General features: G+C 47.3%; 1 protein-coding gene across 4 annotated transcripts in view; it reads left to right on the top strand.

The window, feature by feature from the left end:
• Positions 1-21,629, top strand: part of CAST (calpastatin) — a 76,567-nt gene that overhangs the window by 16,379 nt on the left and 38,559 nt on the right. For 2 of the 4 annotated variants that reach the window (XM_069881068.1, XM_069881070.1), the window contains exon 3: positions 478-549. In XM_069881068.1, coding sequence (XP_069737169.1) covers positions 478-549 — 72 coding nt within the window. Of the gene's footprint in view, positions 1-477; positions 550-6,909; positions 7,031-21,629 lie in introns of those variants that run through there. The other 2 variants (XM_069881069.1, XM_069881071.1) reach the window with 2 other exon arrangements.

The following is a 21,629-nucleotide window of genomic DNA, read 5'->3' as shown; positions in this document are numbered from 1 at the left end:
CTGTCTGAAGTGAGTCTGCGGGAATTAAAGTTGCATAGGAGAACTTAATTTTGGCTGACTTTGAGCCATAGAATCACAGAATCATTGAGGTTGGGAGAGCCCTCAAAGCATATCCAGTCTGACCATCAGTCCAATCCCACCATGCCTGCTAAACCATGTCCCGAAGTGCCATGTTCTACATGTTCTTTGAGCCCCTCCAGGGTGGGGATTCCGCCCCTGCCCTGGGCAGCCTCTGCCAGGGCTTCACTGCTCTGTCAGGAAAGACATTTTCCCTAATTTCCCATCTAAACATTTCACCTTGTTCTCTCACTTGTCATTTGGGAGAAGAAGGACTTACCTTTCATAAGATATTCTAATGGATGTTTTTTTAGCATTTGGGTTTTTTACGCTATTTTTTTTGTTGTTTACAGTTTTACTTGGCTTTTCTTTTTCTTCATCAACATTTGTGTCATATTATGTCTTTCTTTTATTTTGTAGCAGAAATCAGCAAATGCTCATGTCAGCCAAGCCCCAAAACCACAGACAAGTGAAGTCCCTTCGGCTGCTAAGGTAATGTGTGCTTAAGGAAATGATCTCTTTTAAAAGCAAAGATGGTACGATGTGACTTCATCCCATGCCAAATTGGGTTTGTTTGCTAGCGTTCAGCAACACTTAGATGTCTTTCATGTCTTGCTAGAAATCATAGTGAATTGAGATGAAGAAAGAAACAAAAACAAGTCAGTAGAATGCCAGGTTTGGCTTCTTGAGGAGACAGACATGGTAATGTTCTCTCTTTTCACGTGGTCTTCGCTAGTCTCTGAGTTATCTTAAAATATCCTGGGCCCATTGGTATCGGTGGCAAACTTCATTTGACTTACGGGGCTGCGGTTCTTTTTTGCACCCTTAGGGATTACTTGTGTGCTTGGATTCTGTTTGCATGGGACTGGATGAAATGGAAGCACTGATCACTATTCACTTTCTTAGCACTTGGAGCAGATCATTTATGCTGAACATTAGTGTGAGAGACGCTGTAAGGGTGACTTGGTTGTTGGATTGCGGTGGATACTCTGTGAAGAGAAGCAGGGACCACGTTAGGCATGCAAATTGCAGAAATAGGGTGTGGAAAACACGCTTTATGGTTGTGATCACTCATGAACTGGTGGCTGTGGCTGGTAGTCACTTTTGGTGTGTGTCATGGATGAGTGGAATGCGCCTCACTCAGAGAGAGATTGGAACATGTTTTGTGGAGGTAAAATAATAATTTGTCAGAGTTTAGTAAGTCTGATGTTTAACAGCAGTTAAACAAGCAGTTTAACAGCAGTTTGACAAGGTTCAATAAGTTGGGTAGTGAGGTTCATCTTAATGATTACCGCATGGGGGAGCGTGCAAAGAAAAGCTGAGTTAGAATCAGGTCAAAAGGATTCATAGAAAGACCGGAGATGCATAGAGCAAAAGGAGGACCTCCTGTTGGGTCATGAGATTCAGAGTGGACCACTTTGTTTCTGCAACTCCTTATGGAGCTTAGGGATATGATTTAGTAGTGGACAGGTACAGTTGGACTTGATGATCTGAAAGGATTTTCCCAAACTAGTGATTGTATTTTACGGAGGCTGGGTGCTGCTGGATCCAATCTTAATCTCAGAGTTGGTCAGTAGTTTGTGTCCAAGGAGTTGTCCACACAGTGATTATGGTTACATTGAGTAGCTCTGTGGATTAGTGGTGTTTCATAGCATTAGCTCAGCGTACTGTAAGTCTCTTACCACGGGTCTGTTACAGGCAAGGGATCTCTCCACCTTGGGAAAGGGTGGATCTCTGGGTGCCAGGTGAGGAATTCCTACCCTGGAGAGCCATTCCTGCTCGAAAAGTATCTGAGGGTTTGGTCCAGCTGTGGATCAAGCCCATCTTGGTGGAATTTATAGGCTGGCTGTTGGTCAGTGGTACAGAAAAGACAGATGTCTTCCTTTAGCTCCGTTATCTTGTTCTGTGCTTTGCTTATCTTGTGCTTTTGGCTTCAAAACCATCCTTTGAAATACTTACCCAAGATACTTTCACTCATTGGTACACAAGCCAGGGCTTCCCAGCTGCTGGTTCACCCCAAGGATGTGTAGGCTGCTGCTCCTCAGCCAGCCTGAACCACAGTATAGCGAGGAGTCAGGTGTGTCTCCCACAGCACTCCATATCTGGAGATACCCCATTGTTTGCAAGATTCCATCAAAGGGAAGCATTCCTGCTTCAGAATAGGATTTTTCAGTTTCTTAATCAGTGCTGTTGTAAATGTCCCCAACATAAGAAGGACATGTAATGATTGGAGTGGGTCCAGAGGCGGCCACAGAGATGATCCAAGGGCTGGAGCACATCTGTTACATGGACAGGCTGAGAGAGTTGGGGTTCTTTAGCCTGGAGAATAGAAGGCTCCAGGGAGATCTTAGAGGAGCTTCCAGTAGGGAAAGGGGCTCCAGGAAATCTGAGGAGGGGGTAGTTACAAGGGCCTGTAGTGATAGGGCAGAGGAGAATGGCTTCAAATTCGAAGAGGAAGGTTTAGATTAGATATTAGGAAGAAATTCTTCCTGATGAGGGTGGGGAGGCCCTGGCCCAGGTTGCCAAGAGCAGTGGTGGCTGCCCCATCCCTGGAGGTGTTCAAGCCAGACTAGATGGGGCTTGGAACCCCTGATCCAGTGGGAGATGTCCCTGCCTGTGGCAGGGGAATTGGAATTGGATGGGCTTTGAGGTCCCTTCCTACCCAAACCTTTCCATCATCCTGTGATTCTCTGATTCTGCTGTTCTTGTAGTCTGTGCCACCCAGACTTTGAGTTTTTTAAGCCATTTGGCAAGCTGTGTTCTTTCCTGTTTTTCTATTTGTTTGGAACAATACTTGTTGAAAAGAAAACTTTTATTGGGGTTCTTTTTTTTTCACAGGAGTTTTACAGGAAAGGCAGCGTTTCTTGGAAAGGTGCGGCAGCTTTTTCTCTTTGGCTGCAAAAACGGATCAGGTTTTTGAATGTGATCAAAAGCACCAAACAAAATTTTAGACACCTTTGGGACTGCTGTTCCTTCTTTTATTTTTTTTCTGTGCTTTAGCTTTAATGTGTCCTGCGTGCAAAATCTGTTTGGATTCCTGAATCATTTTGTTGGTCAATAATACTGTTAATTGATGGTTCTTATCCCAGGCAAATGCCTAACATCTTTGAAGAGGGAGGAGAGGTGGGGCGGTTGAGTTGCTCCAGGCAGAGCTGCTCAGTTTTTAACCTACTATTACCCTGTGGTGAAATTATTTGCTCTGAACTGAATAACCGGAGGGGCGTAGCTGACTCTGTGTGATGGCCTAAGAGGAGAGACTGAGATGGGATATTAGGGAGAAATGTTTCCCTGTGAGGCTGGGGAGGCTCTGGCCCACATTGTCCAGAGGTGTTTAAGGCCAGGTTTGATGGGGCTTGGAGCCCCTGATCCCAAAGTTATCTAAAAATTGGTGGAATGCTTCTGATTGCATTCAAAGACCTGATCTGGTTTTGCAGCCAAAGCGAAAAGGCTGCCTCACCTTTCCAAGAAACGCTGCCTTTCCTGTACAACTGCTGTGAAAAAAAAAGAATCCCAGTAAAAGTTTTCTTTTCAACAAGTATTGTTCCAAACAAATAGAAACAGAAAAACAGGAAAGAACACAGCTTGTCAAATGGCTTTAAACCCCCAGAGTATGGGTGGCACAAACAAAAAAACCAGAACAACAGAATCAGAGAATCACAGAATGATGGAAAGGTTTGGGTAGGAAGGGACCTCAAAGCCCATCCAGTTCCACATCCTGCCATGGACAGGGACACCTCCCACTAGATCAGGGGCTCAGAGCCCCACTCAGCCTGGCCTGGTGCACCTCCAGGGATGGGGCAGCCACCACTGCTCTGGGCAACCTGGGCCAGGGCCTCCCCACCCTCATCAGGAAGAATTTCTTCTTAATGTCTCATCTGAATCTTCCCCTTTCCAATTTAAACTCATCCCGTCTCATCCTATCTCTGCATTCACTCATCAAGAGCCCCTCTCTAGCTTTCCTGGAGCCACTCTCAGGCCTTGAAGCTACTGTAAGGTCCTGTTGGACTATTATTTTGTACTAAGTGGTTTTTGGTAAGCACATGCCTTGTAGTGCCCTGCCAGATAAATGTCCTGAAGAGTCAAGATTCAAGTAAGGTTATGGTCACCAGGAATAATCACTGGTTGGTCATGAGCAGCCTCTTCCATGTACGTGTTAGAGGCTGAGACGCATGAACGAGGAGGTCATCACTCCTGTTATAAGCTGGAAGCAGTGGAGGGGGCAGCCTTAGCTGACCTCCTTCCTTGTGGAAGGGAACCTGCCAGCCCTGCTGTGTTTTCCTTTACAGGCTTTTAAATCATCCCATAGCCAAGAGGAAAGCCAATTTCCAGCTCAGTGTTCAATCACAGCTGTTAATAGAGGCACTGATATTTGAAAACAGCTGGATCCAGTTATCTTTCTTGGACCTTTTGTGTTCCTGGCTACCATAGCTTAGTGAAGTGAGAACCTGTGCCTGTGTTGCTTTCGTGGACAATTTATTGAAGCAGCACTGGAAGAATTCACAAACAGTGGAAATACAGTAAGTTATTTTTATTTCAGACTTGAATGATCTTGGATATTTTCAGAGGAAGCTTCAGGAAAGATGGGGAAGGCTTGTCTAGCCTGCAGAAGAGAAGGCTCTGAGGAGACCTTAGAGCAGCTACCAGTACTGAAAGGGGCTTCAGGAAAGCTGGGGAGGGGCTCTTGATCAGGGAGCAGAGGGATAGGATGAGGGGGAATCGTTTTCAGCTGAAAGAAGGGAGATTGAGATGAGATCTTAGGAAGAAATGTTTTCCTGTGAGGGTGGGGAGGCCCTGACCCAGGTTGCCCAGAGCAGTGGTGGCTTCCCTATCCCTGGAGGTGTTCAAGGCCGGGTTGGATGGGGCTTGGAGCCTCTGATCCAGTGGGAGGTGTCCCTGCCCATGGCAGGGGATGGAACTGGCTGGGCTTTGAAGTCCCTTCCAACCCAAATCATCCAGTGTTTCTGCGAAGCCAAGGACAAAGTCCATCACCAATGTCATCTTTGTGTATGAAAAGCAGGGCTGTGAAAGGAGGCTCTGATATGGCAATCACTGCAAACTTTCAACTTGTAAAGCTGTACAATGGTCAAAATGTTGCAGTCATTTCACCAGACATTTTTGGTGCTGTGTCTTTGGGTGCTTTTCCCTTTCTGCTCCCCTCGTACGACTTCTGTTTTGTAGAATCAGAATATCTGAAGTTGGAAGGGACCCATAATGATCAAGACCAAGTCTCTGCTGCACAAAGGACTACCTAAAATTAAACCATATGACTGAGTGTCATCCAGACCCTCCTTGAACTCATGACAAGCTTGGTGCCATGACCACCGCTCTGGAGAGCCTGTTCTAGTGGTTGACCATCCACTCAGTGAGAAACCATTTCCTTATGTCCAATCTGAATTTCCTCTGATGCAGCTTCATCCCATTTCCTTGTGTCTTTTGCTGGTTGCCAGAGAGAGATCAGCAGCTCCTTCTCTGCTGCCCACCTTAACTAAGGTGTAGACTGTAATTAGGTCACCAGCCCTCAGCCTTCTCTTCTCTAAGCTGAACAGACCAAGTGACTTCACCCACTCCTCTTCCGTCTTGCCCTCAAAGCCCTTCACCGTCTTGGTCACCTTCCTCTGGACACAGTCTAGTAGTTTGATGTTCTTGTTCCCTTGAGACAAAGGGCAGCATAGCAGCTGTTACGAAAAAAATGGTTGAAGGTTTTTTGGGTGGAATGGAGGTTTTTTCTTTAAGAAAAATCGTACAGCTCCCCCTTCTGTACTACAGGCGTGGAGAACTATAGCCAAAAAGTAATTAAACATTCCAGAGCAAGTCACTGCTGGTGTTTCAATGAGCACTTTGAAACTCCTAAATTAATATAAATTATTTGGATTTGTTATGCTTAAAAATAGTCATGTTTCAGGGGCCTTAACTGGTCCAACCATCTCAGTTTGTTGTGATTAATCACATTTATGTATTCTCTTCCCCCAAGTAATAAGTGATGGGATGAGAGAAAGTGGCCTCAAGTTGCACCAGGGGAGGTTTAGACTGGATATTGGGAAAAATTTCCTGACAGGGTGGTGAAGGCCTTGCAGAGGCTGCCCAGGGCAGGGGTGGAGTCCCTGTTCCTGGAGGGATTCAAAAAGCATGTGGCCGTGGCACTTTGGGGACAGGGTTTAGTAGGCGCAGTGGGGCTGGGCTGACGAGTTGACTGGATGAGGTTAGAGACCTTTTCCAGCCTTAATGATTCTGTGATTCTATGTACTCAGAGGGGCTGGATAACCAGTCAAAATTTAGGGAGGAGGTGTCCCACAAACATACTATATGTATGTAAGGAGCCTCTGATAACATATTATATATGTTTATACTACATATTTTATGTATATATGCATACAAATATATATAAAATGTATTATAAACATATTATATAGTACAAAAGTATTATATAAGTCCCATAAACATAATATATCTTTATTATATAATAAAAATACCAGCTTTTTGAAGAGAACTGAGTGAATTCCCTCCCTCAGCACCAGCACTGTTAACTCACGAGGTGGAAGATGAACACTGCTTTTCAAAGGCTACATGTAGCTCCGTCCAAGAACAGCACCATCCTGGCAGGCGTTTAGTCCCTATTTTTACTGCATGAGCCTGAGTGCCATCAGCTTGGTGACAGCGTTGGCTGCTGGGGAACCTTGTCAAGCCACGTCCAGAAGTGATGACGGATGCAGGAGATGGGTTTGCTCATTGTCACTGCGTGGTGTAGGGGGCAGAGCTCCACGCACACTTCCGACCAGTGACTTCACGGCACTCCCGGGGCTTGAACCTGCGTGTTGGGGTTTGGGAGGTGGGGCGGCGGTGGCTGGGTGGGGAGTGTGCCAACATCTTGCCCAGCACCTCCAAAAAACCAGCACCACCGCCAGCTCCAACACTGGGGTGAGAAGCAGCCTCTATCCCGGCATTCCTGCTGGAACAGCAGGCACACACACACCAAGTAAGTGAGCTTTGCATTCCTGCTGCTTCTGATCGCGGCTGATTTACGTTCCTCTTGCACTCAGTTTGTTTTGTTTCCCTCTTCCGGGAGTTTTGTGGGCTGAAATAGCAGAGGCTGCTGGCTTGCAGAGCCTCTGACATGATCCCGTCATCAGCAGGCATATAGCCCTCTGGAGCTGGCTGTGTGCAGTGAGTTGGATATAAAAATCATTTGAATTTGTTGGGCGCAGCCTTTTTAGAGGCTGTGTCAGACTGCGTGCTCTACATGTTACACAACGAGGGGTTTACGTGACATAAGCAGTCTCGAAGGAGAGAGGGACGAGGAGGAGCAGACTTTTAAAGTCAAGTTGTTCTGCATTTACGTTTTTGTTTTGAGGTTTGGGGGTTTTTATTGCTCACAGCCCTCACTGCTCTTGCTTCAAAAACACATGTAACTTTTTTTTGGCACGGAAGTGCAGGGCTTAGTGCGCCTGTGGCACACAGAGTATTGCGTAGTCAGGGTGTGGAGATCTGTAAGAGCAGCTTCTCGGTTAAGCGTGCTTTGGTATCAGTAACTGAGTGACAACAAGAGTTTATTGTACTGGATACCTAAAAGGGGCTGAAATATCAGATGCAAAAAAGGTATGAGGAAAAAAATAGTACTAGTCAGTAACTTGTTTATTACAGTTCTTTCCATAGTGGTAGAAATTAGATGTGTAGGTGTTGCTTCAGTTATGCCACTGTTTGTTTATTGTTACCAGTGTACTTGCTCCTCTTTTCTTCTTTGGAGAAAGTGAAAATAGTGTGTTAAATAAATAATAAATAACGCAGAGTGCTTGTAAACACTGCAGAGTTCTTGATCTGTTTGCTTTTTCTGACTAGATATTTTCTTAATGCTGTGGTTTTTCAAATTGACATAAACTGTACTGGATAATGATTTCTTCAATGCAGGATATTTTCAGTTCTAGATTAAAGCATTTCTTACTGGCAGCCTCCTAGTACAGAACAGTGCTTTGTTTTTTCTTCTGTTCTGTATGGGAGTGGTTCGATACGTGGGTACACAAAGCTGGCAGAAAATGCTGTTCCTGATCTTGGGGTGTCAGGGACAAGTCCCTTGGCCGGTATTTCTCGCAACTCTGGTTCTGTGGCCTTGCATCTTGGGCAGACACTCCCGACTGGGCATCCAGGCAAAGCTCTGTGGCACTGGAGGTGATGGCTCCTCGAGGATGTGGAACGGTGGCGAGGAGAAAGCAAAGGAGCTGCTTTTCCAGTGAGTTGATCTCCAGTGTGTTCATTCTCATTATTTCTGCTCGTTGTTTTCCCCTGGGAGGAAAACCTGCAGTCCTAAAAGTGTGGGACTTTGTCCAGAGCTTCCCCTGCCAAGGTCTTGGTGGGGAGGCACGGAGCTCAGTGGCCATGCGAGCTCCTTCAAGCTTGGAAACCTTCCTGGCTCTGGAAGGAGTTGGTTTCATGCCGGCCTCTGTGCCTTCCCTCTGTGCCTTCCTTAGCAGAAGTGCTTGAACTGACTAGGAAACGAGTATTTCAGATCCCTGGAAAGGAATCCTCTCGGAGGCAGGATGCAGCCTCATGGAGGTGGAGAGTTTATATTTTTAATTGAACTGAATTGTGATGTGGTTATTCCTCCAGAGCAGCAGGGGCCCTTTTCGAAGCAGGTTTGGGAGATATAGGGTTAAGAGCCAATCAATGCTAAAGCACAAAACCTCCTGCCCTGCTCTTTTTAAGTAGGAATAAGAAAACAATGTTGAGTGTTTTCTGAAATGGTCTAAGAACAAAACCCAACAACACACCCAAAGGTTATGCGGTGTAATCCTCGGATTGTATGTTAATCTCCAAATTCTATTAAAACTTCCTGACTCTGTGATTTTTGTTTATTGTCCTGTCCTATTTTCTGTTCACTTTGCTACCCAGCACCACTGGGACAGTTTGCCAGTCCTCGTGGCTTTGTGAATAATGTTTTGTTAATGTGTCCTGGAGGAGATAAATCTAGTTTCTGACTCGGAGTATCACTCACAGGCCCTTGTGACTGTCAGCTGCCCACTTTGAGTATTGATTATTATAATTAAAATAGCCAAGGTGATAACCTTGGAGAACTTGTGTCATAAGGTGAAGTCCTCTTTAACATAGCAGAATCACAGAAACTTTTAGATTGAAAAAGACCTTTAAGATTGTTCAGTCCAACTGCAAAGTTTTAAGCCCCTCTTTGAGGAATGTTGGTTCTGTTTGCAATTCCCTGTTTCTATTCCAGTTCTGCCGGGAAGGGCTTTGTGTGCTGTCCCTGGGCGACACTGCAGACCAAGCAACAGAAATCCCAGCAGAGGTCAGAGGCATCATGCTGGCACCAAATCGCGTGCTTTCGCAGTGTTTCGTTATCAGCCTGGAGTTTGCTAGTGGAAATTGCTTTGGAACGTTCCAGTGTCTAAAACAACAGGCAGGCATGGGAACAATTGTGCTGTTTACAGCTGGATGCTGACCTGCAGGAGGTGGGACTGAAAAGAGGATTTTTGAGCTCCTATGCGGCGTTAGTGTCTGTTCCGTGCTGCCAAGTGGGAACCTGAGAGGAGCAGTGACAGTACTGGTACGCTGCTTCCGATATTTGAGTGTGACTGAAGGAAAGTGGAATTTCAGCGCATGCCAGCTTGTAGGGATTATAGTGATGAAGACAGAGAGTTCCCAAACGAAGGTAATTGAAGGGAAACAACCTCAAGCTGTACCAGAGGCAGCTTAGGGTGGATATTAGGAAAAGATTCTTAACTTGAAAGAATCACAGAAACCCTGGCAGGGGCTACCCAGGGCAGGGGTGGAGTCTCCATCCCTTGGGGGCTTCAAAAAATGTGTGGCCGAGGCACTTTGGGACAGGGTTGAGCAGGCACGGTGGGGTTGGCCTGACGGTTGGACTGGATGAACTTCGAGGTCTTTTCCAACCTCAATGATTCTCTGATTCTATGAAGAGCACATTTTAAGAAGTAAGAATGGGGAGTTTAAAACTTAAATCGTCAATTAATTGTCAAATTAGTGATGACTCAACTCTTTCCATGGAAAGACACTTCCTAGGCCTGTTGAGGAGTTTCACCTGGTGTTCAGGAGTGTGGCTTTCCTGAGCATTTCTTCATCTGTACCTGGAGGATGTTTAAGTTAGGTAATGCATTCTGTGCTCAACTGGTAACACTGAGATCAGTCTTCATCAAAATGACCATAACATGAACATTCTTGACAATGAAAAATCAGTTTGAAAATAAAATGCTTTCACTTGCCTGATGCTGCAGCTTGAAAACCTTTTCCAGGGACACAAAGCCTCCATTTGATATTGGAGAGGTAAAACCTGGACAGAAAACCAGAGCTTTCTGGACATCTTTGCTTTTAACTCCATCTAAATGAGAGAAGTGCTGTTCGGCCTGTGGTATGGAAGCGCATACATACCGTTTCTGAAGGCGACAGATGAACTCTTACCCTGCTCGGTGTATTGTAGAGTCACAAAATGGTTTGGGTTGGAAGGGACTCTAAAGATCATCCATTGTCCCAGATCAATTGCAATAACGATGAGAAGACATTAAATAGGAGCCGTCCTTGTGTAATAAAGATTACAGAGCAGAAGCCACGCTACAAACTTAAGTCTAAGTAATTTCTTCTGCCCGCAATGGACCTGTATGTCTGTAAAGGCTCTTCATGCCTAGTTTCTGTGCTGCTCTGTGACTCAACTGCCAGACTTTTTCCTCTACTTCCAAGCAAAATAAACAACCAAACAATAAAACCCCATGAAAGCAGTAGGAGATGATAAGAAATGAACACAAAGTGCTCCTTACTGTCACGTGTGGGGCAGTTATAAGTTTTTGTGCATATCCCAAACCTCTCACATAAAAGTAACCATAAAGTGAGGAAGTTTAAGAAAAGAGTCAAATCATACAGAATTTGTTTCAAGTCAGTTCTTACTCACAGCCCTCAGTGGCTTTTTGTTCAAGCATGAAGCTGTTTCAGAGTCTTCATAGTGACTTAATAGTTATTAAAATAAAGAAAACCAAAACATCCATTCAGCACAGGTTGCTGAAATCCTAAATCTTAAATATAGAGCTGACCTAAAGGTGGTCTGGTGGGTCAGTTTCTAGGTGGTCCAAAGCCTTGATCTACACCATTGTGAGTGTAATTCTGATCTTACTCACAGATTGTGCATGATATCATTAGATTTAGTGTGACCAAATTCAAATGCAGAGAGGTTATCTCAAAAAGCACTGCTTAAAAACCTGTTGCTTTAAATTTGAGCAGTGCAGTGGATCAGCTTTAGCTGATGTATAAAATTCAGTGATTAATTATTGTTGGGTTCCTTTTCTGTGCCAAAATGGCAGAAATCTTATTTTAGTAATCAAAATAGAAGACAACTATAGCTGTGAGTCTGTGTTATGGAAGTTGTCTGACTGCATGCACTGCAATCGTCAAATAATTTAGCAGCACTTGAGACTGTAAAAACACTTCATGAGATAATCAGCTTTTCAGTTTCTTGGTCCAAACCAGTTTCTTTAACAAATTTGCCGTGTTTTTGTTTCATGAGAAAATGGTTTTTTTTTCCTATGCTCTCTTCTAGCATCTCCCAATGAAGGGTGACCTTGCTCCTGGGTGCAGATTAGTATTGGTTACAAATATTTATTCTGCATGGTGAGGAAATTGCAGAAGAATGAAATGTCAGGGTTCATCTTTTCTACCGTGGTAACCTGGATTGTTTCTTGAATCAGATTTTGCAAGGAGGCGTATTCCTGTGTGACCAGCACTCTTGGGTTTTGTATCTGGTTCACTGCCGTCAAGTTTCTGATCTGGAGAAGAAGCAGCGTCACAATTCATCTACTCGTTATTAGTTGTGCTGTTGTTTAGGAGAGTGGAGGCTGTCAGATGGCAAATCTGCTGCTGTAGCAGGTCACACTTAAGACAGGAGTGTCGTGAGGGGGGGCCATGTGTTGTCCTCTGGCTGCTCCCCAACAGTGTCTGAACCAGGAATCTCCATCCAACTGTACTCTGGCACCTCACACACTTACATGGGGGGCTGTCATTCCTCCTGTGGGTGAACGCACTTACCTCAACTTCAGTTTATTCTTCATGTTTGCTCTGAACTGTGACTACATACCTAGAATCACAGAATCACAGAATGGTTGATGTTGGAAGGGACCTCAAAGCCCATTCAGTTCACCGCCTGCCATGAGCAGAGACACATCCCACTGTATCAGGGGCTCTAAGACCCTTCCAACCTGGCCTTGAACACCTCCAGGGATGGGGCAGCCACCACTTCCCTGGGTAACCTGGGCCAGGGCCTTCCCACCCTCATGGAAGAATGTTTCTTCCTAAGATCTCATCTCAATCTCCCCTCTTTTAGCTGAAAACCATTCCCCCTCGTACTCTTCCTGCACTCCCTGATCAAGAGCCCCTCCCCAGCTCTTCCGGAGCCCCTTTGCGTACTGGAAGCTGCTCTAAAGTCTCCCCAGAGCCTTCTCTTTTCCAGGCTGAACAGCTCCAACTCTCTCAGCCTGGCCACATAGCAGAGGTGCTTCAGCCCTTGCGTCATCTTCATGCCCTCCTCTGGACCCTTTCCAACAGATCCATGTCCTCCTTACATTGGGGATTCCAGAACTGGACACAGGATACCAGATGGGGTCTCAGGAGAGTGGAGCAGAGGGGCAGAATCCCCTCCCTGTCCCTGTTGGTCTCACTGCTTTGGATGCAGCCTAGGAAACAGTTGGTTTCTGGGCAGTGAGTGCAAGTTGCTGGCTCCTGTCAAGCTTCTCATCTCCCCGCACGCCAAGCCCTTCTCTGCGAGGCTGCTCTCAGTCAGTAGTTTAACAGAGTAAATCGGTTTCCAGCTTTGTTAGCTCTGAGGGGGAGTTGGTTTGTTTCTAAAATTACTTTTCTTGCTGTATTTGTCAAGTTGTGTGATTTTAAACTATAATAATAGTAGTAGTTTTTATGTATTTTAGGTTACATTCACACCAGCTGAATTTATGGATGTTAAATCAGAGGAAGCCTCCCTAAATATGAGGGGGGTTGTATTTGGGTTTGTTTATTTTCTTAATGGGCATACCTATGTATCAAAGAATGGAACCACAGACGTTTCAGTCCAACAAACTGCTTACTGGAATGGATGTCCCTGCATATGCACTAAATCCTGTTTGGATTTGCTGTTCTTGTGTGGTTTGCTTTATGCAGCCATTGTGAAACTGGGGGGCTTTGCTGAGTCAGGGCTGCAGTGAGCTCAGTGGCATCACTGTAACCTTGTCAGCATAGAATTTTGGGTTACTTTAGGATTTAGCAACAAGGATCCTACAAGGATTTTTTTCTCACCCCTCTCAGCAGTTGCTGCGAGCAGTGGGCTTTCACAAAACAGGCACCGTTTCTGTATTTCAGCAAGGATAACAGGGAAACTCATTGCAACAGTACCACATGGGTCAGGGCAATGCTTTGTTTCAGTAGAGGCTGGGGCATGTCGTGACTGGGAGCCCTGAGGAGAAGGGCTTGGGATGCTGGGGGAGAAAGCACTCAACAGGAGCCAGCAATGTGAGCTCACAGCTCAGAAACCAACCGTGTCCTGGGCTGCATCCAAAGCTGTGGGACCAGCAGGGCGAGGGACCAGGGATTCTACCCCTCTGCTCCGCTCTCCTAAGACCACACCTGGAGTCCCCAACCTAAGAAGGACATTGAACTGTTGGAACAGGTCCAGGGGAGGACACAATGATGATTCAAGGGCTGGAGCCCCTCTGCTATGAGGCCAGGCTGAGAGAGCTGTGGTTGTTCAGCCTGGAGAAGAGAAGGCCCTGGGGAGACCTTAAAGGAGCTTCCAGTATGGAAAGGGGCTCCAGGAAAGCTGGGGAGGGGCTTTTGATCAGGGAGTGCAGAGGTAGGATGAGGGGGAGCGGTTTTAGGCTGAAAGAGGGGAAGATTGAATTGAGATCTTAGGAAGAAATTCTTCACGATGAGGGTGGGGAGTCCCTGGCCCAGGTTACCCAGGGAAGTGGTGGCTGCCCCATCCCTGGAGGTGTTCAAGGCCAGATTGGATGGGGCTTAGAGTCCCTGCGCCAGTGAGAGGTGTCCCTGCGTATGACAAGGAGTGTAACTGTAAGGGCTTTGAGGTCCTTTCCAACCCACATCATTCCATGAACATAACACACACTGCAGGAATGTTTTATGGAATTATACCATTGTCTGAATAATACAAAGGTACAAACTGAAGACTATATCCTGCTGTTCCATTTCATTAAGATTTTAATAGTAAACCTCCACAAAATTAACTGAGCCTGAAATCTTGGAAGAAAAACTGTTTTCCTGGTTGTGCAGTGATTTTTTGTCTTTCTCCTATTAAAGGGTTGTTTTTCTTATCAACCTAATAGCAGAACTCTCCATAAGAATAGTAATTACAAACTAATAGGACATTTCCAGAATTACATGGGATAGAAACTGACACAGAAGCAAAAAAATTTGTATTTTTAATACAGCTATTATGGCTACTGTAATAGCAAAATATAAATAACAGAGTGGCACCAGTGCTGATTTGATTCCAGTTTTAAATCACTGCATATTTTAGCGCAGCAGCCCTGAGTGCCCATAGAGTGCAGGGAGCGCGAGATGGAGAGCAGCCCTACAGAAAGGGATCTGGGGCTCTGGCCGAGGACAAGGTGACCATGAGCCAGCAGTGCCCTGGCAGCCAAGCAGGCAACCGTGTCCTGGGTGCATCCAGCACAGCATTGCCAGCTGGGTGAGGGAGGGGATTGTCCTGCTCTGCTCCGCACTGGGGTGGCCCCACCTCGAGTACTGGGGGCACTGCTGGGGCCACAGGGTAAAAAGGATCCAAAGCTGCTGGAGAGCGTCCAGAGGAGGGCACAGAGCTGGGGAAGGGTTTAGAGGGGAAGTGTGTTAGGAGTGGCTGAAGTCCCTGGGTCTGTTCAGCCTGGAGAAGAGGAGGCTGAGGGGAGACCTCATTGCATTCTGCAGCTTCCTCACATGGGGAGGAGGAGGAGGAGGTGCTAAGCTCTCCTCTCTGAATCCGAGGGAATGGCAGGAAGATGACAGGGGAGGGTTAGGTTGAACATTAGGAGCAGGTTCTTCCCCCAGAGAGTGGTGGAGCACTGGAACAGCTCCCAGGGAAGCAGTCACCAAGGCTGACAATATTCCAGCAGCATTTGGCCAATGCCCTCAGCCCCAGGGTGTGAATGTTGGCATGTCCTGTGCAGGGGCAGGAGTTGGACTTGATGGTCTTTGTGGGTCCCTTCCTACTCAGAACATTCTGTGATTCTGTGAAATATATATGCTTAGATATCTGTATATCTATATTTGTACATACACACGCACATATGTGCTGGCTCCAGTTGTGTCTTGCAACTCCCCTTGGCTTAGTGGAAAATTAATGGACTGATGTTTGTGCCACCAGTCACAGTACTGATTCCTCATTGCTAACAGGTCTGGAAGCCGGTGCATTGCTTTGCTTGCATTGTTACAAGGTGCATATGGGATGCTAGAATGTCCTCTTGGTGCCATCCCTGACCTGCCTTCTCCCTCCTGACATCCTTTGTGTCTGCAGATGTGAGGGTTATGGAGTTGTTACTGCGCGTCATGAAAGCTAGTGAGAGATTTCTCCTGCCACAGCTCACACATCAGTAAAATAACCCATTCTTTCTCACAGTAGTTCTCTAAAAGAATATTTGCTACCCACATCTTACCAAGACTGTTAATTAAAGCTTAGTAACAGAGTCATTCATGTAAAGAAGTGAAAATTTGTGGTCACGTAGATAAGGCTGTCTTGCATTGCATGGCTGAGCTGAAGTAATGCTGTAAGTAAGCAGAATCATAGAACCATGGAATGGTTTGGGTTGGAAGGGACCTCAAAGCCCAGCCAGTTCCACCACTGCTGGGATGTGTAGGGACACCTCCCACTGGATCAGAGGCTCCAAGCCCCATCCAACCTGGCCTTGAATACCTCCAAGGACTGGGCATCCACCACTTCCCTAGGAAACTTTTAAGCCTGAGCATCAGTCCCAGCTCATACATAAGCTGTTTCACCTCAAAAAAATCATCAGGCTTCTCTTCCATCCTCTGTCCCAGGCTGAGGATAGCTGGGTCATTCAAAAAATATTTATATGAGCTGGCTGCAAGCTGCCAGGAGTCAAGGTGCTTGGTCTTCCCAGGCAGCCTCTGCCACAGGGTGACTCTTCTCCCAGGAAGGAAACCCTTTGAGCTCTGACTTGAGAGAGTTTGTTATAGAATAAGCCGGTTTCTTCTTTTCCTGTTTACTTCTCTCCCTGTCCAGAGGACAAAACATCAGGTACTGACTTGCCTTTATTATCACTAACTTCCTCATTTTATTCATTTTTCTCCAGTAAACCAGTTCTTGGTTCTTTATTTTCCATGTGCACTGCAGTGTGATGGCCATCACTGTCCTAGCCCTTGGCCTAGAGAAGCTCAAGCCAAAAAGACAGAACGTTATTCCCGTATGTGACATTTATATTTATGTTGTCACAGCAACAGATTTTTTGCTTGGATTCCTCTTTCCCTGGTTGTTTTTGGCAGGAGCATCTCAGCCTGTGGCACTGTAACCTCATGCATGTTTCTCAGTGTTGCTGCCTGCTTGGCTTTTGGGGTTTTGTTGTTGTGTCTGGTCTCCTTCAGCCTACCCGAAGCCTGCTGGGCATCTCTTCAGGAGCTCCATGAAAGGTTCAGGATGGAAGGTGCCTGAAAGCAACTTTATAACCCAATGTTCTGGGCCAACATCTCCATTTTATTGGAGGAAATGTTACCTCCAGTATGGTGCAAAGCTGCGTTAATAGTGTGTACTCCTCTGGAGGTTCCTTCATCCTTACCCGCCAGGCGTACTTCCACATTGGGGTGTGCTGAGTGTTGCATTCTCTTCACATGCTTTATTCTTGAACAATCTGTTGATTCTTATTTATTCTTATGTTATCATCCAAGTGTTTCTGTATTGGTTGCTTGGTCAATGTTTTCAGCATCTCCTCTGCTTTCAAAGCTGGGTGATGGTACCTGACTGCTCCTATAGGGTAGGCAGTGACCTTCTGCAGCCCGATGGATCTGCTCTGTGAATTTCCAGAATTTGTAGTTTCAGTTCCCAGCTCCTCTTCCTTCATTGCCTACAGGGTAGCTTCAAGGTTTTCCAGTGTTCTGTAACTGAGACCTCTCAAGGATTTCTTCACCTGCTGTTTTACTTCTACAAATAGGTGTTTGCATTCAAGTCTGTTTTGATGTTTGTCACTTTTAAAGAGCCAGAGAACCATAGAATCAATAAGGTTGGAAAAGGCCTTTGAGCTCACGCAGTCCCACCACCAGCCCAGCACCCTCGTCCCTACTGAACCCTGTCCCCAAGTGCCATGGCCACATGCTTCGTGAACCCCTCCAGGTACTGGGACTCCACCCCTGCCCTGGGCAGCCTCTGCCAGGGCTTCATCTCTCTGTCAGAAAAGACATTTTTCCTGATATCCAGTCTAACCCTCTCTTGGCATGATGTGAGGCCATTTCCTTGCATCCTGTCACTGGTTGATTTGCTTTATTTTCTTCTCCTGTGACACTTTCCCTTCTACTCCCACATTTCTTGGTTACACGTAGTCAGACTGGGTGAACAATTTTTGGGAGGCTTTACTGGGTTGCTGTATTGCCATTGTGTGGCTGCTGCGACCAGTCTCCTCCAAGAGTAGCACCAAGCCATCCCCTTATTTGACGAACGAGTTTCTAAGGGTATTCCTTCTCATATCAAATCAGATCCCAAGTCTTTTCATCAGCCCTTCCTGGAAATCTATCCTCTGACTAATGGCCAGGAGCACCTGAGGTCCATTCCTGTGCGTGTCTGTCTGTGCCCGCCCTGCCTGCTAGGTGGGATGGTGGGACCCCACAGCCACACCAGTACCAGTCCTCAGTTCATCTGTGCAAACCTGCAACCCTTTCTCTGTCATTCAAGCCTCTCCTGTGGTGCCTGTGGAGTCCGGTGCTGATGGTGGATTCCCCTGCAGGTCACCAGGTGACCTCCCAGGTCCTGGATGCTTTGCCATGGCGTTTGCCTCCTCTCCCATGCTCGCAGGCAACCTTCATAGAGTCATGGATTCATTGTGGTTGGAAAAGCCCTCTCAGCTCGTCCAGTCCAACAACCAGCCCAACCCCACCGTGCCCCGAAGTGCCATGGCCAGATGCTTTTTGACCCCCTCCAGGGACAGAGACTCCACTCCTGCCCTGGGCAGCCTCTTCCAAGGCTTCACCACTCTGTTGAGAAAGACACTTTTCCTAATATGCAGTCTAAACCCCCCTGGTGCCAGGTGAGGCCATTTCCTCTTGTCCTATCACACCTCCCCATGGGTTAGGACCGTTGCTGGCAGAACATCCTTCATCCCCCATGCTGGTGTCCAGGCAGGACTTGTGGGGTGCAGCTACAGGAGGAGGAGGCATCATCAACACTGATGTGAGTTTTTCCATCAACTACCAGCTCTGGGGCATTCTAACACCACAACAAAGTGTTGCTCTCTCTGCCTGCGTTTTCTGCTGAGTCCCCACCTCCAGGGTGAGCCCAGCTCTGCTCATTCCTGTTCTGATTCCGTCCTCACTTTCTTTTGAGGGTGCTGGGGGGTTTGCCGCCCTGGGGTGCAGCAGGGTGTGCCTGCCCGAGCTGCGGCTGAGCAGGAGCTGTGCGTCAGGGCGATGCAATGCTGGTTGCTAGGCAGCCTTTTAATATTTACCTCCACGCCTGACACGTGTCTATGTGTTGCTTCCAACTGCAGCACAGGCAGCCGGTGCACAGCTCTAGGAGGTGGAAAACCAGCGCAGCCCCAGTAAAAGCCAATCCCCAGCACCAGGCTGGTTTGTGAAGCATTGGTGTGGTGGCTGCTGAACACAGTGCTGCACCGCAGCAGCTTCTTGTGTGGGGCTCGATGTGGCTGCCACCCTGAACACTAAGGGCTAAGGAGGACAAGGACCTCCTTTCTCCTCGTGGAGGCTCTTTTAGCGCAGAAACTGGAAAACTGGAGGCCTGGAATAGTGGGAAACTCAGGCAAAAGTGCAGCAAGGCTCACTGTGCTAATGAGGGAGCAGTGGTATTGGTGGGATGGCACTGCTGGCACAAGTGGAGGGGGGTCTGTGGGAGAGTGCCCTGTGCCCCCTGCCAGCCTCCCCACTTTCCCTTCCAGCTCCCAGACCTGATTTGCTTCTCCGAATCAGCCCTGGATGTTAATATTTGCCTCCACGCCTGATACGCTTCTGTGTGGTGCTTCCAACTGCAGGGCTCTGCAAATGTAGCTGGTGCACAGCTGGGCATGGCTTATGCCGTGCACAGCCCTTGGAGGAGGAAAACGAGCCCAGCGCCAGTAAAAACCCGTCCCAGCACCAGGCTGGTTTGTGAACCGTCAGTGTGGTGGCTGCTGAACATGTTGTTGCATCCCGCCAGCTTCTTGTGCGGGGCTCGGTGTGGCTGAGACCCTGAACACTGAGGGCCAAGGAGGACAAGGACTCCCTTTCTCCTCATAGAGGCTCTTTTAGGGGAGAAACTGGAAAACTGCAGGCATGGGATAGTGAGGAATTCAGTCAAAAGTGCAGCAAAGGTCACCATGCAGTAACAGCGGGATGGAGTATGTGGGAGTGTGCCCTGTGCTCCCCACCAGCCTTTCTGCTTCCCCCTCCTGCTCCCAGACAGGGATTTGCTTCTCCAAATCTGCCCTGAGTTATTTTGGGAAGGATAGCTCAGCGTTCTCCATCACTGCTGTTCAGCATCAGTGCTTTAAACTGGTTTTTAAACTCCTCTCCCACCTTTGTGAGCGCTTACATTCGGTCTCCTTGCTGCTGCTGGGAATGGCCAGGCAGCATGAAAGTAGCAGTCCTGGTGTCTTTCGGAGACTTCCACTGAGCTATTCAGGCTGCTGTGGTGCTGCTGAAGTGAAACTCAGAACTTTCCAGTGTATTGTAAGAAAAAGGCTTTGTAGGAGTTTTCAGAGGGAAGGAAGCAAGAAGGGCTCAGAGAAATGTGTTTTCATTATATGGACAGGCATGAGGGTGATTGATATGAAGGTGTAGAATGGATACCCAGTCAGGAATTCAGGTTGATTTCATGGAATGGAAAGAAAATAAAAGGAAAGGGAAGAACTATAAGAGGGCAAGTAAAGGAAAATACTATGTTACCTGCAGGCTACCCAGTGTTGCTGGTGTTTCCTGGGTGGAAAACTCATTGGATGGCCAGTCCCAAAGAGTTGTGGTAAATGGAGTTAACTCCAGCTGGAGGCCAGTCACAAGTGGTGTCCCCAGGGCTCAGTGCTGGATCCAGCCCTTTTCAATGTAATTGTCAATGAGCTGGAGGAAGACATTGAGTGCACCCTTAGCAAGTTTGCGGACGACCCTAAGCTGGGAGGACATTTCAATCTGCTGGGGGGTAGGAAGGCTTTCCAAAGGGATCTGAACAGGCTGGATCGCTGGGCTGAGACCAAAGGCATAAGGTTTAACAAGGCCAAATGCCGGGTCCTGCACTTGGGGCACAACAACCCTGTGCAGCTACAGACTAGGGGAAGAGTGGCTAGAGAGCTGCCTGGAGGAGAGGGACCTGGGGGTGTTGGTTGACAGCGACTGAACATGAACCAGCAGTGGCCCAAGTGGCCGAGAAGGCCAGCAGCATCTTGGCTTGTATCAGAAACGGCATGACCAGCAGGTCCAGGGAGGTTATTCTCCCTCTGTACTCGGCACTGATGAGACTGCGCCTCAAATACTGTGCTCAGTTCTGGACCCATTGCTACAAGAAGGATGTTGAGGCTCTGGAGCGAGTCCAGAGAAGAGCAACCCCGCATTCCTCCCTCTGCTGCAGTAACTCAGAGCCTTCTCAGAGGGGTATGACACTGAGAGTGAATTCGCGACAGAGGAGTTACACACACACAGAGCCAGAAGCTAAAGAACAGTCTGGAGCTCTTCTTTGATTTGTCGGCATCCGATCATGTGGAGAAGAGCACCAGTAATGAATGAACATGATACAACTGAGCTTGCTCACAGCCATAGCAGGAAGAAGAAACAAGAGACTTGGCAAATATCTTCAATTATAAATGATCATGCACAGATGGAAATCAGCCTGGACAAAATAAAGCTCTGGGGAGACCTCAGAGGAGCTTCCAGTACTGAAAGGGATCCCAGGAAAGCTGGGGAGGGGCTCTTGATCTGGGAGCACAGGGATAGGACAAAGGGAAATGGCTTAATATTGGAAGAGGGAAGATTTAGATTAGACACTAGGAAGAAGTTCTTCTTGCTGAGGGTGGGAAGGCCCTGGCGCACGCTGCCAAGAGAAGCTGTGGCTGCCCCATCCCTGGAGGTGCACCAGGCCAGGCTGAATGGGGCTCTAAGCCCCTGATCTAGTGGGAGATGTCCCTGCCCATGGCGGGCGGTGCAACTGGGTGGGCTTTGAGGGCCCTTCCAACCCAAACCATTCCACAATTCTACAATTCTATTAACTGCCATCTAGCTCAGTGCTACCTGTCCAAGTCCTACAGGGAAAAGGGTTTTAAAAGGTTGAGGGAAGGCTATTGCTCTCTTTAGAGACCTGTTTCAGCAATGCAATGGAAGATGGTAGCAGATAGGAGCTGCAGCAAATGAAGTTCCCATTGGAGAGAAGGAAA

Source organism: Phaenicophaeus curvirostris, chromosome Z, assembly GCF_032191515.1.
Source record: "Phaenicophaeus curvirostris isolate KB17595 chromosome Z, BPBGC_Pcur_1.0, whole genome shotgun sequence".
Lineage (NCBI taxonomy): Eukaryota > Metazoa > Chordata > Aves > Cuculiformes > Cuculidae > Phaenicophaeus > Phaenicophaeus curvirostris.
The sequence above is the reverse complement of the archived record's forward strand: the minus strand, read 5'-3'. Positions and strand labels throughout refer to the sequence as shown.